A 12,862-nucleotide genomic window follows, 5' to 3' on the forward strand; every position below is an offset into this window, starting at 1 on the left:
GATTCACACGTTAGCCCAGCTCAGTGGCCCTGGATTTACTTGGCCATCTGATTGGACGTGATCTCCAAGCTGGCTGAGCGGCAAGCAGCTGGACACCTAATTAGGCGGCCGAATAAACCCAGATGAAGTTTTTCAGGTGACTCGCGGCCTCTCTGCATGCTAGGTTGCTGCCATTTGTGCAGACGTAATCAGTGGTGTAATGTAACTACTTAAGTATTTTTTGGGAGTATATACTTTACTTGAGTTTTAATATTTCAGCCAACTTTTACTTTTACTCCACTACATTTACTAATTAAAATATAGTTCACTTAATCTATATCGAACAAAGAGTACCGTTTTTCTGCAGATAACAGCATGAACACATTTAATAATCATTTTATACAAGTTCAGTAAAGCAATTAGTGACTTACATTTTAGACATAATAATGCTTGGTTTTGCTCAATTTTGCTAACGAAAATAGTTCCGAACAAAGATCACAGCACTGTTTTGTGTCTCTGAGCAATGGACGGTATTTATTTATTGAATGAATAAGCTTTTTGAACGAATCGGTTGAATAAATGATTCAGTGATTCACTCATTAACACAGTCAAATATTTTGTTTCTGAATGAATCAGCCGTTTGAATGAATCGGTTGAATCTCAACGACTCACTCATTAGCAGTCACTTGCTGTCACCTACTGGCGGCTTTAATTTCACATTTCAAATATCAGCCTTCAACGTTTTGTTAAAACATTAGGCCTAATTATGCATCTGTAAGTGCAGTGTAAATGCATCCATGTCCCCTCTGAGATACATAAACTGTGTAAATACATCTAAATGCTATTTCAGATGCAGATTCCAGAAATGTTTTCTTATGTTGGAATAAAAGACACTAAGTACCAGATGAAGTGCTTCTTATTCTTACCCAAAAACACAAAATGGAAGAAAGAGTTAAAACTGAACACAATCTTGCTACTCAAGCTGTGTATGAACATTTTTTTATTATTTATTTTTTTGTTTTACTTTTTGTGTTTACTTGTGGTTTTACTTTTTTTTTTTATTTTTGTTTTAGATTTTGAATTTAATTTCTTTTTGTGTTTAAGTACAATAAATATCACATACCTTTTATGCAAGTAATATTCTAAAGGGTGACTTCAACTTCTACCAAAGTCATTTTCTAGTAAGATATCTGTACTTTTACTTGAGTATGGCTTTCAAGTAATTTATACACCACTAAATAAGTGCCTGAAGTTTGAAGAATCTATACTTATAAAAAGTGGAAAAGTATTACAGGGCCATCAAACACTTGCCACCTGTGTTGTTTTGAGGGCTACGGACACAGACAAATTCAAGGCACAAAGTCAATCATAAAATGTATGTAAAATTGAACAAAGATACATTGTTATTATATAAAATTACATGTGTATATAAAAGAAAAGGTTTTGAATAGGCGCACACACACATATCAAAAACACTGTTATAGGCCAAGAAAATATACAGAAGTTCACCAATAGTGAGATATGTTGCCACAAAGTATGGGAACAAAAATGCAAACATAAAATATGAAATCACTGTTTTGGCCAACATTGTAATTAATAAAATCCATTAAAATGAAAACACGTGACAACATGCCCAGCATTAATGGAAAAAAAAAGTTAAAAATTGTAGTATATAAAACGTATAGTTTTTTTATAGTTCAGTCTTGCCAGAATGTATGCCAGTATTTTGTTTCACTTGTTTACCAAACCGCTATTTTACTTTATATGATTAATCTAGAAAATACATTTAATTTAAAAAAGTCTTAATGCATGACTTTGTTATAAAAAACATAACAGATATTTTAATTAGTGCAACTAATTGCAATTATCCAACTTTTTCATTTTCCATCGGTCTTAGTACACAATGTAACTACAGAAGAGTCAAGTTTTAAATAGGAAAAATATCGAAACTCTTTGTTCATTTTTGAGCGAGATGCTAACGTTCTAATCAGATTCAATGATCTATGCTAAGCTAAGCTAAAAGTGCTACCGCCAGACCCAGAGATCGGCTGAATGGATTCGAAAAAGGTAAAACTCAACTGTTTAACTCCAGGGGAGTTAGAAAATGAGCCTATTTTCAAAAATAATGGAGTGTTCCTTTAATCCTAAACAGAAAACAAACTTGAAATCAGCAGTTCTCTAAAAACTAAAAAGTCATTCAGTAGTGAGAGCCATTCACAGTCATTAGAAGTTTTAAACTGCAAAATACTTCAAATAACTCTAGCCAACTCCAATTTAGACCAGAAGGGATTGTAATTGCATGTCATAAAAGACTGTGACAAGTTAGAGGAGAATAACACCTAGGGAGGTAGACAACTGACCTATGCAATGAGCTCTGCAACTTTACATGCGGTTGAGTCGACTGATGCCGCTATAAAAACCCATGAAGCAAGCTGAAATGTCAAGCTACTTTAAATGTTCCTTCTAATAAGTCACAAGTTTGGAGAGTAGCACAGATTTTCAATTGACGACACACAGATATCCCATGTTTTACAAAGTGCGCCCATGATGGATGGTTGGGGTTCAGTAACACCTTTTAAACCAGAGCGATAAAGACCGCAATGAAAGACGCACTGTCTCCGTCTAACAGCGCAGGCAGTCACAACAATGACAGCTATTAAAGCCTGTGACGAGGTTGGACTGAAAGAGCATGGCATAACATCTCTGGCGGCACCAATTTTGTTGTGGTAAATGTTTTAGTTCTTCTCTCTTTATCTAATTAATTCTCTCATACCCGGAGCAGTGTGGATCATTTGTGATGGGGACAGGTCACCGCGACGCATAATAGAAACACAAAAGAAGGAAGAATGCGATGGAAAACGTTGAATAATGCAATCACAATTCACAACGTTTCACTTAATTTTCTCCTCAATCAAGTGTTCTGTACGTTTCACCTTTTTTCTCTCTCCCCTCTTTTTTTTCCCATGCAGCGCAAAACTGAACTGATTGCACGGGGAAATTATAACCCCGGTAAGATTTTTTTGTTCCATACCACGGCAGCACCATTACAGATGAATTAAATGAGAGAGAAGCCCTACGAAGCACAGTCGACACCCTCCCACTCCCGAACCCTAGGATCACACTTTTCAATCCAGACCGCGGCTAAAAGCATTCATTCCTGCGTTCAGGGGCCCCGCGCACAACCGCGCCTGGAGCACCTACAAGAACGCGGTCATCTTGCTGGACAGGGGAAATTTCTGTCAGTAACTAGCGGGATATCAGGGATTCGTATTCATGAAGCCTTGAGAGAATGATTACACTTACAGTAGTTGCACTTAGGGGTCCACTCAAAAAAAAATGGCACTCTGTGGAACTTCAAGAAAAGAAAGCTTTTAGACTGGTGGGGGAGATTTGACATGTTCCTTTCCCACCGAGACGGGCGACTCCAAATACGAGTCATCTGGGATTTGCGCGTTCGATTTATTAGTTCTAATTGTATTTTGGCTTCATTATGAAGAGGGAAAAATCTTTCCCCTCAGTATGGAAGTTCACAAAAACACTGGTGTTTTAAAGCTGTCGCAATCTCCCGTATTGAAAATTGTCCTTCAATCAGCGCTGAAGTGCTTGTTAAAACAGATGCATTTTCTTCAACCTCTGCTCTATCAACTGAACAATCGTATTCCCCCAGGGAAGCCTCTCACTTAGTAAACTGGCTATAATGAATCAATTTCAGAATTAGTTTTTGTTGTTATTATTGTGGCATTAGTGTTGCTGTTGTGTTGCGTGCTTCGAACCCACCTCCATTTTTTGGTTAATGCTGGTCGACTATGTGGGAGCTGGCTTGGTAATGGAAGCTGAACTATTTCATTAGGCTTTTGAGGGGAAAACTGCTAAAAGGGGGCATTAGCATATTCTATACTTTCTCTGCTATTTAAAAATGGCAGATGACGAATGTGAACTGAGGATATCTTAATGTTCTGTCAGTTTTTATGCTGAAAAACGAAAACATCTGTTTTGACAATAATTTTCACCTTCAACAAGAAAAGGCAGGACAACGGGTCAAACAATACTGTAATATAAATAAACCATTTTATTTTGCACATTGCAATTTAGTTAAAGAACGGAAAAGCTAAAGATAAAAACATTTAGTGTAAATGCATAAAAGACATCACATTTGTAATAAATAAAACTTTAATATAAAAAGGATGTATAAAAAGAAAACAAACAGATTTCAGGAGTCTCTCAAAGCACACGTCTCTACTCACACATGCGTCATCATACGCATCCATGGCGCATATGAAAGTTGACGACATATTCGGCGTTGGTGCGCTGCACAGAGATGGCGAACGGCTCGAAGGGATGGAAGGTAAACGCGACCAGTCTCCTGACCGCATGGTTAATGGGTCTGCCCAGCAGGCCTGCCTGGATCTTAAATTTCAGCAACCCCGAGTCCCTCGCGTAGAACCTGCGGGAGGAGGGGAAAAACGCAGTGGCAGTTTATTATGATGCCAACTCGCATGTCGACAGAAAGAAACCAGTGTGTTTTACAGCACAAGCGAACCGTTGTTTGGTACATCAGAGAATTATGGTAACATTTGTCAGGGAAATTTTTGAGAGCTCTCAGGAAGTGTTTTAAAGATCGCCTGTCACGGCATGAAATTACACTTCAGTGTTACAAGATTTAACAAGGAAGTTGATGCAGACCTCACGCTGGGCCTCGTTTTTCACTGTACTGAAAAAGTGGGCGTACATTCTGGCCTCTTCTGCAAATCACTGTCTTTGTCAACAATCTTTAGACTGTGCATATGTCTATATTTAAGCCTGCAAGAGAATAAAACTCAGGCATGCTCTAAAAGTAAAAAGAAAATACATGAAAAGGCTATGAAATAATATTCCAATAAAGTCATTAATTGCACTAAATATCCACTTCTGAACTAATAAAAGGCACTTTTAAAGGCACTTTTAAACTCAGAATTACCGTATGGGATGATCTCCACAGGTCTTCGGCCGTTCCATGACTGATACCCACTTGTCGTCATAGCTGAAGAGGGAGAGGTCCAGATATGGGCTGCTGCTGTAGGACTGAGCACTGATTGGCAGCTGCCCGAGAAGCCTCCTTACCGCCTCTGTGTGCCCTCCATATTTGGCATTCACGATGGTGTCTTTAAACCTGGGCACAAACAAACCAGTCCATAAATAATGTGACTCAAATGAATTAAACAAAATAATACCTATGAGTTTTTCCATGCTGTATTTACTAGGAATGCACAATATTATCGGAACATTATCGGAATCAGAATTTGAAAAAAATATGCCGATATGCCTTGCCGATAAGATAAATCCCTCTCATGTGCTCAAGGTGTGATAGTGATAAGATCACATCAGCAGTGTGGTCACTCTTGAAGCCAACTTTTGCCTGAATGATAATTAGATTTACTGTTTTGGATTGCAGCATTTAATTTGAGAATGCACATACAGAATGACACGTCCGGTTTGCTCGAGAGAGTCAAGAGACTGATTTTATTACAGTTATTTTCAAGGCTTTCAATGTACTCTCTAAAAAATAGAACTTTAGAAAAGTTCATTACTTCTAATAAATAAGTTTTTGCTCAAAACTAACCAAAATTAAAAATCATGTGTTTATCATTTCTGCACAGGAGACTTGGTGTTGTTTCAAAACAACGGGAAATATATTATGGTATCAGCAATCAGCCAAAATGATTTGAAAAATATCGGCATATCGGATATCGGCAAAATCTAACATCATGCATCCCTCTTACCAAACACAAAAAAAGAGAAAAGAAACAAAGAAAAAAATTAATTTAGTTTGATAAATAGTTGTATCAAATCATTTTATTTATATAAACATATGGCGCAATTAATTTGTTTAGAAAAGGAAAAAATATATATATATTCTTTCAGCAAGGATGCATTATTTGCATGAACAGTAACCGTAAAAAGATTTTTTGTAATATTTAAAATAAATGCTCTTCTTTTGAACTTGCTATTCATCAATACCTTAAAAATACTGGGGAAAAGTAAGCATCTTAATATTAAGCAGCACATCTGTTCTCAACATTGATTATAATGAGAAATGTTTGCAAATTATTATGATTTCTGAAGGATCATGTGATGCTGAAGACTGGAATTATGGCTGCTAAAAATTCAGCTTCAAAGCAAAAAAGTTATTTTTGAATATGTAAAAGTATAACAACATAACAGAAAGCAGTTATTTTAAATTATTAATAAAGCAGCTTTGGTGAGCATGAGAGACTTCTTTACAAAAAAATAAAAATAAATAAAATTGCGCACAAAAGAAATCTGTCTGCATCATTTTGAATGGATGAGGTTTTTCAAAAAGTTTCAGAACCTTTAAGTTTTGTTGCTTTTTTTCAGAACCTGTATTTGTGAGGTCTACATAATTAGTGTTTTTAATATCAAAAGGTGTCGACATGAGCAAGTTCCCACCCAATATGTAGAGCGCCACATTTACACGGAGTCATTGTTATAGCCTTTTGTGAGACAAAGTGAGACAGGCCTCCTCTGGCTCCACCATCAATTTGTGGCTTGTGAATTGGCCTTGCTTGACATTTATATCTCACCTGCGCTGCACCTGACGGGCAAAGTTGTTGCTGGAAGCGGAGCAGGGGAACTGCACAGCCTCGCTGTGGAGCGTGGCGTTCCGGAAGAGGTCGCAGAAGTTTTCGAAAAGCTCTAGAAGTTTGTCTGAAGTATTCTCGAAAACCGCAATTACTTCGGTGGTTAGCATATTGTAAACCACGAAGAAAGAGGGCTAAACATGAAGAAGAGAATTGAGAAGGTAGTTTACACAATATTTTACTACTGATCCACCAACCACGCAACACAAATTTCACCTGTATAAAGATTCGCAACAAAACCAATAACAAGTATTATATCTTACACTACATGAGATTAAGGGATGACGCCAGCAAGGGCATATCTGATTGAATCTAAGGTTACTCCAGTGCTGGTGGTTTGTACCTGTGAGGGGTCGGTGACCCTCAGCGTGACCACGTCTTCACTGGTGTACTTTATGAACAGGTGATGTTCATCCAGGAGCTGCATCTTCCACATGCGCAGCTGTCTGAGCTGATCGAAGAACTGAAAGAACCGGCGTTTTGCCGTGGCGCTGCCATCCTGCTCTGCTCTCCTCCACAGGTACACCAACAAACGGTGTTTTAAGGAGTTGATGGTTTTCTCCTTATACAGACGGGAGAAACCAGGCTGGCCTTCAGCCTGGGCCTCAGAGTAAACAGCAGACAGTGTCAGCAGGTCATCCTCGTAACAAAAACGACCAATAGTGCGAACGTCAAGGAAGGTTCCTTCTGGTGTCACCTGGTCAGGAGTATTTTAGTAAGTTTAATATTTTGGTAAGAAGTTAATAAGCGGGAAATTTCCATTTTTATTTGTACAAACAGTAGAGAAATCACAGAAAAAGTGGGGGAAATGGAAAGGTTTTTTTTTTTAAATAAATAAATTTAAATGAAAAATGATACAAATATTTTAAGAACATATATCTTGTATTTAAGAAAACATTTTATATATGAAATATTTGAAGAAAAAATAGATTTCTGTATTTATTGGCATTTTTGCTATTTATATTTGCCCAAAAATGTAGAGAAATAGAGAAATTCAAATTCAAACCTGTGATGCCTGCAGAAGTAACATGGTCTGACTAAATAAATATATATTTTATAAACAATTATGTCAATAATGTTTAAAGAATATGGCTAATATTTAAGAATATATTTCATATAGTTAAGTGTTCCTAGAAAAAAAAAAAAAGATGATTTCTATTTGAACCATTGTTATTTATGTTTATGAAATTTGAATAAATTATGGGTACAAAAGCAACATGCTTTGCAAAAACTTATTTTGATAAACAACTGTAAATAACTTTAAATATATTTCATATTTTGTATACGATATATTCTATATAATTAATAAATCAACAAGAAAATATATTTCTGTTTTCTTTAATTATTGCTACTTATATTTACAAAATAAATTAGCTTTGATAAAAAAAAAAGTCAATAATATTTTAAGATTACATTTTAAATTTGAAAACATTTTTCTACTTTTTATTTTAATTAAAACAAAACAAAGATTTTTGGCATTTTTCTTATTTATATTTTTCCAAAACAGACAAATGACAAGAAATTCTGGGTATAAATTGGGTGATGGGACTGGAAAATGGCACAAGCTTGAGTCCACAACCTGAACAACGTCTGACTGATTTAGTTTGACAAATGTTAATATTTTAAGAATACATTTTATGCATTTAAGATTTAAGAAAATAATATAGACTTCTCTCTTTTAGGGCATTTTTGCTATCCTTTTTTAAACAAGTTTGTTAATAATATTTAACAAAAGAAAAAAAATATTATTTTTCATTTTTTTCTTATTTTATTTTTTTGTCTGTTTTGCGATCTGTATTTGAATGAACTGTAGAGAGCTGACAGGAATGGTAGGAATACATAGAAATAGAAATAAAATACAACATATAAGACCGTTCTGGGTAATAAGTGTTGTACGGTGAAGTCTTACACACTTACCTGAAAGACATGTATGGTCTGTTGCTGCACAGAAAGCACTGCCAGTATATTTCTGTACAGATACAGTCCCTGATTGTGTGACAGAATGATTTTGTCACATTTAAAGGAGCGTGTATCACACAGCTGGCCCGTGTGCAGGTCTATGATGTGCAGTGAGTAGTCCTCAAGAGGAGAGCGTGGGTTCGGTGTCACAGATTCGTTGTTTCTGTACACCTCAAAAAAGTGTGGATGTGGTTCTTCAGGCAAGTAAGCAGCTGAGCCGACGATCACATAACGGCAGTCGTCAGTGAAAAGACTGCACTCTCTATTCAAGTGCTCTCCGTTGGAGGCCACGTTGGTGACGTGGAGAAGGGAAAAGAAGCGTTCAAAGAGTCTGCCTCTGATGTTGAGGGAGCACTGGTCATTCCCATTGGCCAGCGTTTCTCTATTCTGACCCTGAAGAAGATCTTCAGCAGCTTGGCATCCTTGGTACTCATAGATTTCCAAAGAAGTCTGATCAGAAGAAAACGCAATAAAGCATCGTCCGTCAGGGGAGAACTTGCGCAGGAAGCAGGGCGGCTTCTCTACGTTCACCACTGTGAAGTTGGGGAACAGGTTCTGGTGGAAGCAACGCACACGGTACCAATGTGCCCCGACTGGACCAGAGGAGATCCGACGCCTTTCTAGCCGGTGCACCACGTTCTGGTTTTGGATGCGTCTCGGCTTCAGAGTGGGGAAATCCTCCTCTGATGTAGTGTTGTGATGAGAAGCCATAATAACAGCTTTAACACTGCAAATGAGACATTAAATAGTTCATAAATGCAAAACAAATAAAGCAGATATCTCTACAAAATTATTTTATATCCTAATACAAAAAAAGGCAGGCAGCCATAAGAAAAGCTTTACTGCTGCAAATTAGAAAATTAGTATTCAAGGTAATAAATGCACACAAAATTAGTTTAAATAATACTTTAAATGAAAACCAGGCAGGCAGCCATTATAAGAGCTTTACCACTGAAAATAAAGAATTAAAAAAATATTAAAAGAGAATTACAATCACGTTAATATATCCAATGCAGATAGAGCAGATCTTTCTACAAAATGTATTTTATATAATACAACAAAAAAGGCAGGCAGCTATGATAACAGCTTTAATAACACTACAAATTAGTAATTAAAACATTATTGAAAGAGATCATAATGACCAAGTGAATAAATGCAAAGCAGACTGGTGTATGTATATATATATATATATGTATATATATATATATATATATATATATATATATATATATATATATATATATATATAAAATACAAAAAAACAAACAAGCAGGCAGACAGACAGAAAAGTAACGTTACACGCAGAAACAGACAGATATTTCTGCTTTGAAACTCCTTTGTTGCTTTTTTGTTTTTATAGTTAAAGGTTAATAAGCTCGTTTAAAATAAATCTAATTAATACATCAGTATAAAGACCAAAACACAAGCAGGTGAAAAGGAATATGCATAACTTACCTGTAACGTTACGTCCACTGAAATACTTCTCATGATAATATTTACACAGCTTTAGCTCTCTGAGAGCAGAGACATGGCCAAGAGACAACCTACAGCCGTATAACATAAAACATACAAGCGAGAATCTTTGAAAAGGAGGTACAATGCGCTATAAAAGTTTATTTGGCAGTGTAAATAAATTTATTTGACAGTGTAAATAAGTTTGGAGCTCTGTTCGCTGCCTAAACGCCGGAAGTAAAAGGCATTCGTCGAGTTCTGCATATAAACAGAGGACAAGAGGCGCAGAGAGTGTCAGAGCGCCCCCTTCAGCAGCGGCGAAACAGCGCAACTACACCTCTGTGGGAACAACGAATGAGCGATTTAGCTTGATTACATGTTCTGTCAAATTATTAAACCGTTGAAATCAGTAGTTTTGGATTAATATGTGAGCTCTGGGTATCCACGCTGCTAATCAGTTTGGATATTATTTGAGGATATTATTACTGTCATTGACAAAAGAGAAATGATTAAGGAAAAATTCCCTGCTTAAAAACTTGATATTATTTGGTTTTGTTATTATTTGTAGATTTTACTAGCTTGGCCAGTTTGTTTGGTTGGTTGGGTGGGTATCTTTCTTGCTGGCTTGATCAGCTAGTTTAAACCCACAAACCACTTTAAGGTGATTTTCAGAAGGAACATCCCAGATAGCACACGTACGTCTGCAAGATGTCTGTTAAAGATCTCTTGATCTGGAAAGCATCTGCTGTGTACAAACATCTGACAGACATCTTTAGGATATCAGTTTTACATGCATTTTAAATCATAAACATCTTAAATACATCTAATAAACGTCTATTTGACATTGCAGATGAGCAAATGCTCTAAAAAACACATCTTGCAGATGTAAATGCAGACATCAAAGAATTAATTTTTCAGAAATGTCTTGCTCAGGATTGGGTTGGTAAGAGTGTTACAACACTGTTGAAAATCACTCTAAGCTGGTTTGCTGGTCAAAAGGGGTCTAGAGCTAGAAAAGAGGTTTTTGGCACTTTCCATATGGTCTCACCTGGTTTTGTCCATGTTCTTAACTGCATGTTGGGAAAATATTGAGAATCGGAGTGAGTTAACACAAAACAGTCATCGGCAGACGAATCATTGATCATAATCACAGCACTGAACATCTGAAATGCATTGGGATTGTAAAGGTTGTGAAGTCCTGTTGTGATGAGGACATTGACCAAAAATTATTACAAAGAAAGGTGTCTTTTTAAATATTAGCCAATAGCCAAAACGTCTGTGACATTTTATTACCTTATTGTAAACTGAATAAAGAAACTTAAGAGTACAGACTGTCTTCATTTTTTTTTGTTATACTCACCTAGTTTTACAAGGCAAAATCAGAAGCATAGACCACCATTTTTTCCAGCAGGGTTATTTGAATATAGCGCAAAAATAATCTAAATTTACTTTTCAGGTAGAAGAAATTTCTTGGTCAGGGTTTGGTTGGCGAGAGGTCTAACAAAAGGGAAATTTAGAACTGATAATTAGGGACAAAGCACTTCTCATTTATGCAGCCATTAGCAGAGTACACCGAAAAGGCAAAGCAGTGACAGATGAGGTCATCTCACTCTTTTGTCTTCCCTTTCTGCCATAGAAAAAAATGACGAATGCTCAAAATGCCTTTTCACTTCCACGTTTTATGGTGCATTTGGACTTTGTAAATACACTTTTAATTCCCTGCCTTCAAGTAAATGTTTAAAATTATGATATTAACAAACCATTTTTAAATGTCAATTGACAGGGTAGTTCCATGATGATTAGGACAGAGGTCAATAAATCTTTACAGAACACCACTAATGGAGGTGACTTTCTGGTTTCTTTTCCTTTTTGAAGCAAACATTAGCTTACAATAGCTTCTGGTTTTTATATTTTACTTTATAATTTTTATAGTTTTAGTTTAAGTTAACTATAATTAACCTGTCAGATAAAACAAAATAATAATAATTACATTATTTAACAAGCTACATATATTCAAGTCTTCATATGGAATGGTATTAGCATGTTTCTTTCATCGCTATAATTAATTAAAATCCTTAGCATACACGCTAATTCATACATACATGCGTGTGTCTGTCTGAAAAATATTTTAAGCTTGATATTTCTTATGTGGAGCTCCAAAAAGGGGACATGAGATAAAGTCTAATTTGCCCAAATTCATTTAGTGTTCTTTCTCCAAAATGGATTTACGAGGGCTGAAAAATTGAAAAAGAAAAATGAATAAGAACTCAGCACAGAAGGAAACCTGTGTGCTTGGCCTTGAGAGAATGATAATGGATTTGTACCCAATTATCCTCGACCCAAGTATGTAGAGACCCAGTTGGTAGATTATATAAATTGTAATCTTCAGTAATGGCAGGTTGTGAGCATGAAAGGTATTCCAGTGGAAAAACATGGAAAAAGAACATTAAAGCCCTCCAAATGCTATGTGCCAGCGTTTTGAGTGCACTCTCTACCCATTGGCCAAAGCGCTTTGCTTATAGGGACCAAAAACATGGCAGCTATACCATTATGGTATAGGCTTTGCATTTGAGATTTTTCCAAATAATGGCCTTTCATTCAGCTCTTTTCTCTTCATCAAGGGTCATCATCTTCCCTTTTAGATTTTGTTTTTGGTTTTATGTCCCTCCTCCCCACTCTCCGACAAAATGCATGAGGACCCAAGAAGATTCATTTCCTCTGCATCCAGAGCCCGAGTGGAAGATGGAGGGTCCTTAAGTCTGGTTTTTAGACTCATATAAGGGCCTAATGCCGGAGAAGCAAAACAAAGAGCACCGGGATATCACAAATTCTGC

General features: G+C 36.3%; 1 protein-coding gene across 1 annotated transcript; it reads right to left on the reverse strand.

Moving 5' to 3' along the window:
* Window positions 1-4,030: 4,030 nt before the first annotated feature.
* Window positions 4,031-10,299, reverse strand: LOC109064717 (DET1 homolog). The gene is made up of 6 exons (XM_019081756.2): window positions 10,032-10,299; window positions 8,535-9,303; window positions 6,961-7,314; window positions 6,561-6,751; window positions 4,937-5,128; window positions 4,031-4,423 (listed from the first exon to the last, which is right to left on the reverse strand). Exons 2-6 carry the CDS (start codon window positions 9,285-9,287, stop codon window positions 4,234-4,236), a joined length of 1,680 nt encoding a protein of 559 aa, XP_018937301.1. The 5' UTR covers window positions 9,288-9,303; window positions 10,032-10,299; the 3' UTR covers window positions 4,031-4,233.
* Between the last annotated feature and the right edge of the window lie 2,563 nt (window positions 10,300-12,862).

Source organism: Cyprinus carpio, chromosome B25 (genome assembly GCF_018340385.1).
Source record: "Cyprinus carpio isolate SPL01 chromosome B25, ASM1834038v1, whole genome shotgun sequence".
In the NCBI taxonomy this organism is placed as follows: domain Eukaryota; kingdom Metazoa; phylum Chordata; class Actinopteri; order Cypriniformes; family Cyprinidae; genus Cyprinus; species Cyprinus carpio.

What these genes read in the sequence shown, in the direction of transcription:
- LOC109064717 (XM_019081756.2), bottom strand. Translation starts at nt 9,287, where the DNA reads ATGGCTTCTCATCACAACACTACATCAGAGGAGGATTTCCCCACTCTG. An exon ending in AGACCATACATGTCTTTCAG is followed by an intron (nt 7,315 to 8,534) that starts GTAAGTGTGTAA and finishes ACTCCTGACCAG; the next exon opens with GTGACACCAGAAGGAACCTT. An exon ending in GCCCGTCAGGTGCAGCGCAG is followed by an intron (nt 5,129 to 6,560) that starts GTGAGATATAAA and finishes GTTTGTGCCCAG; the next exon opens with GTTTAAAGACACCATCGTGA.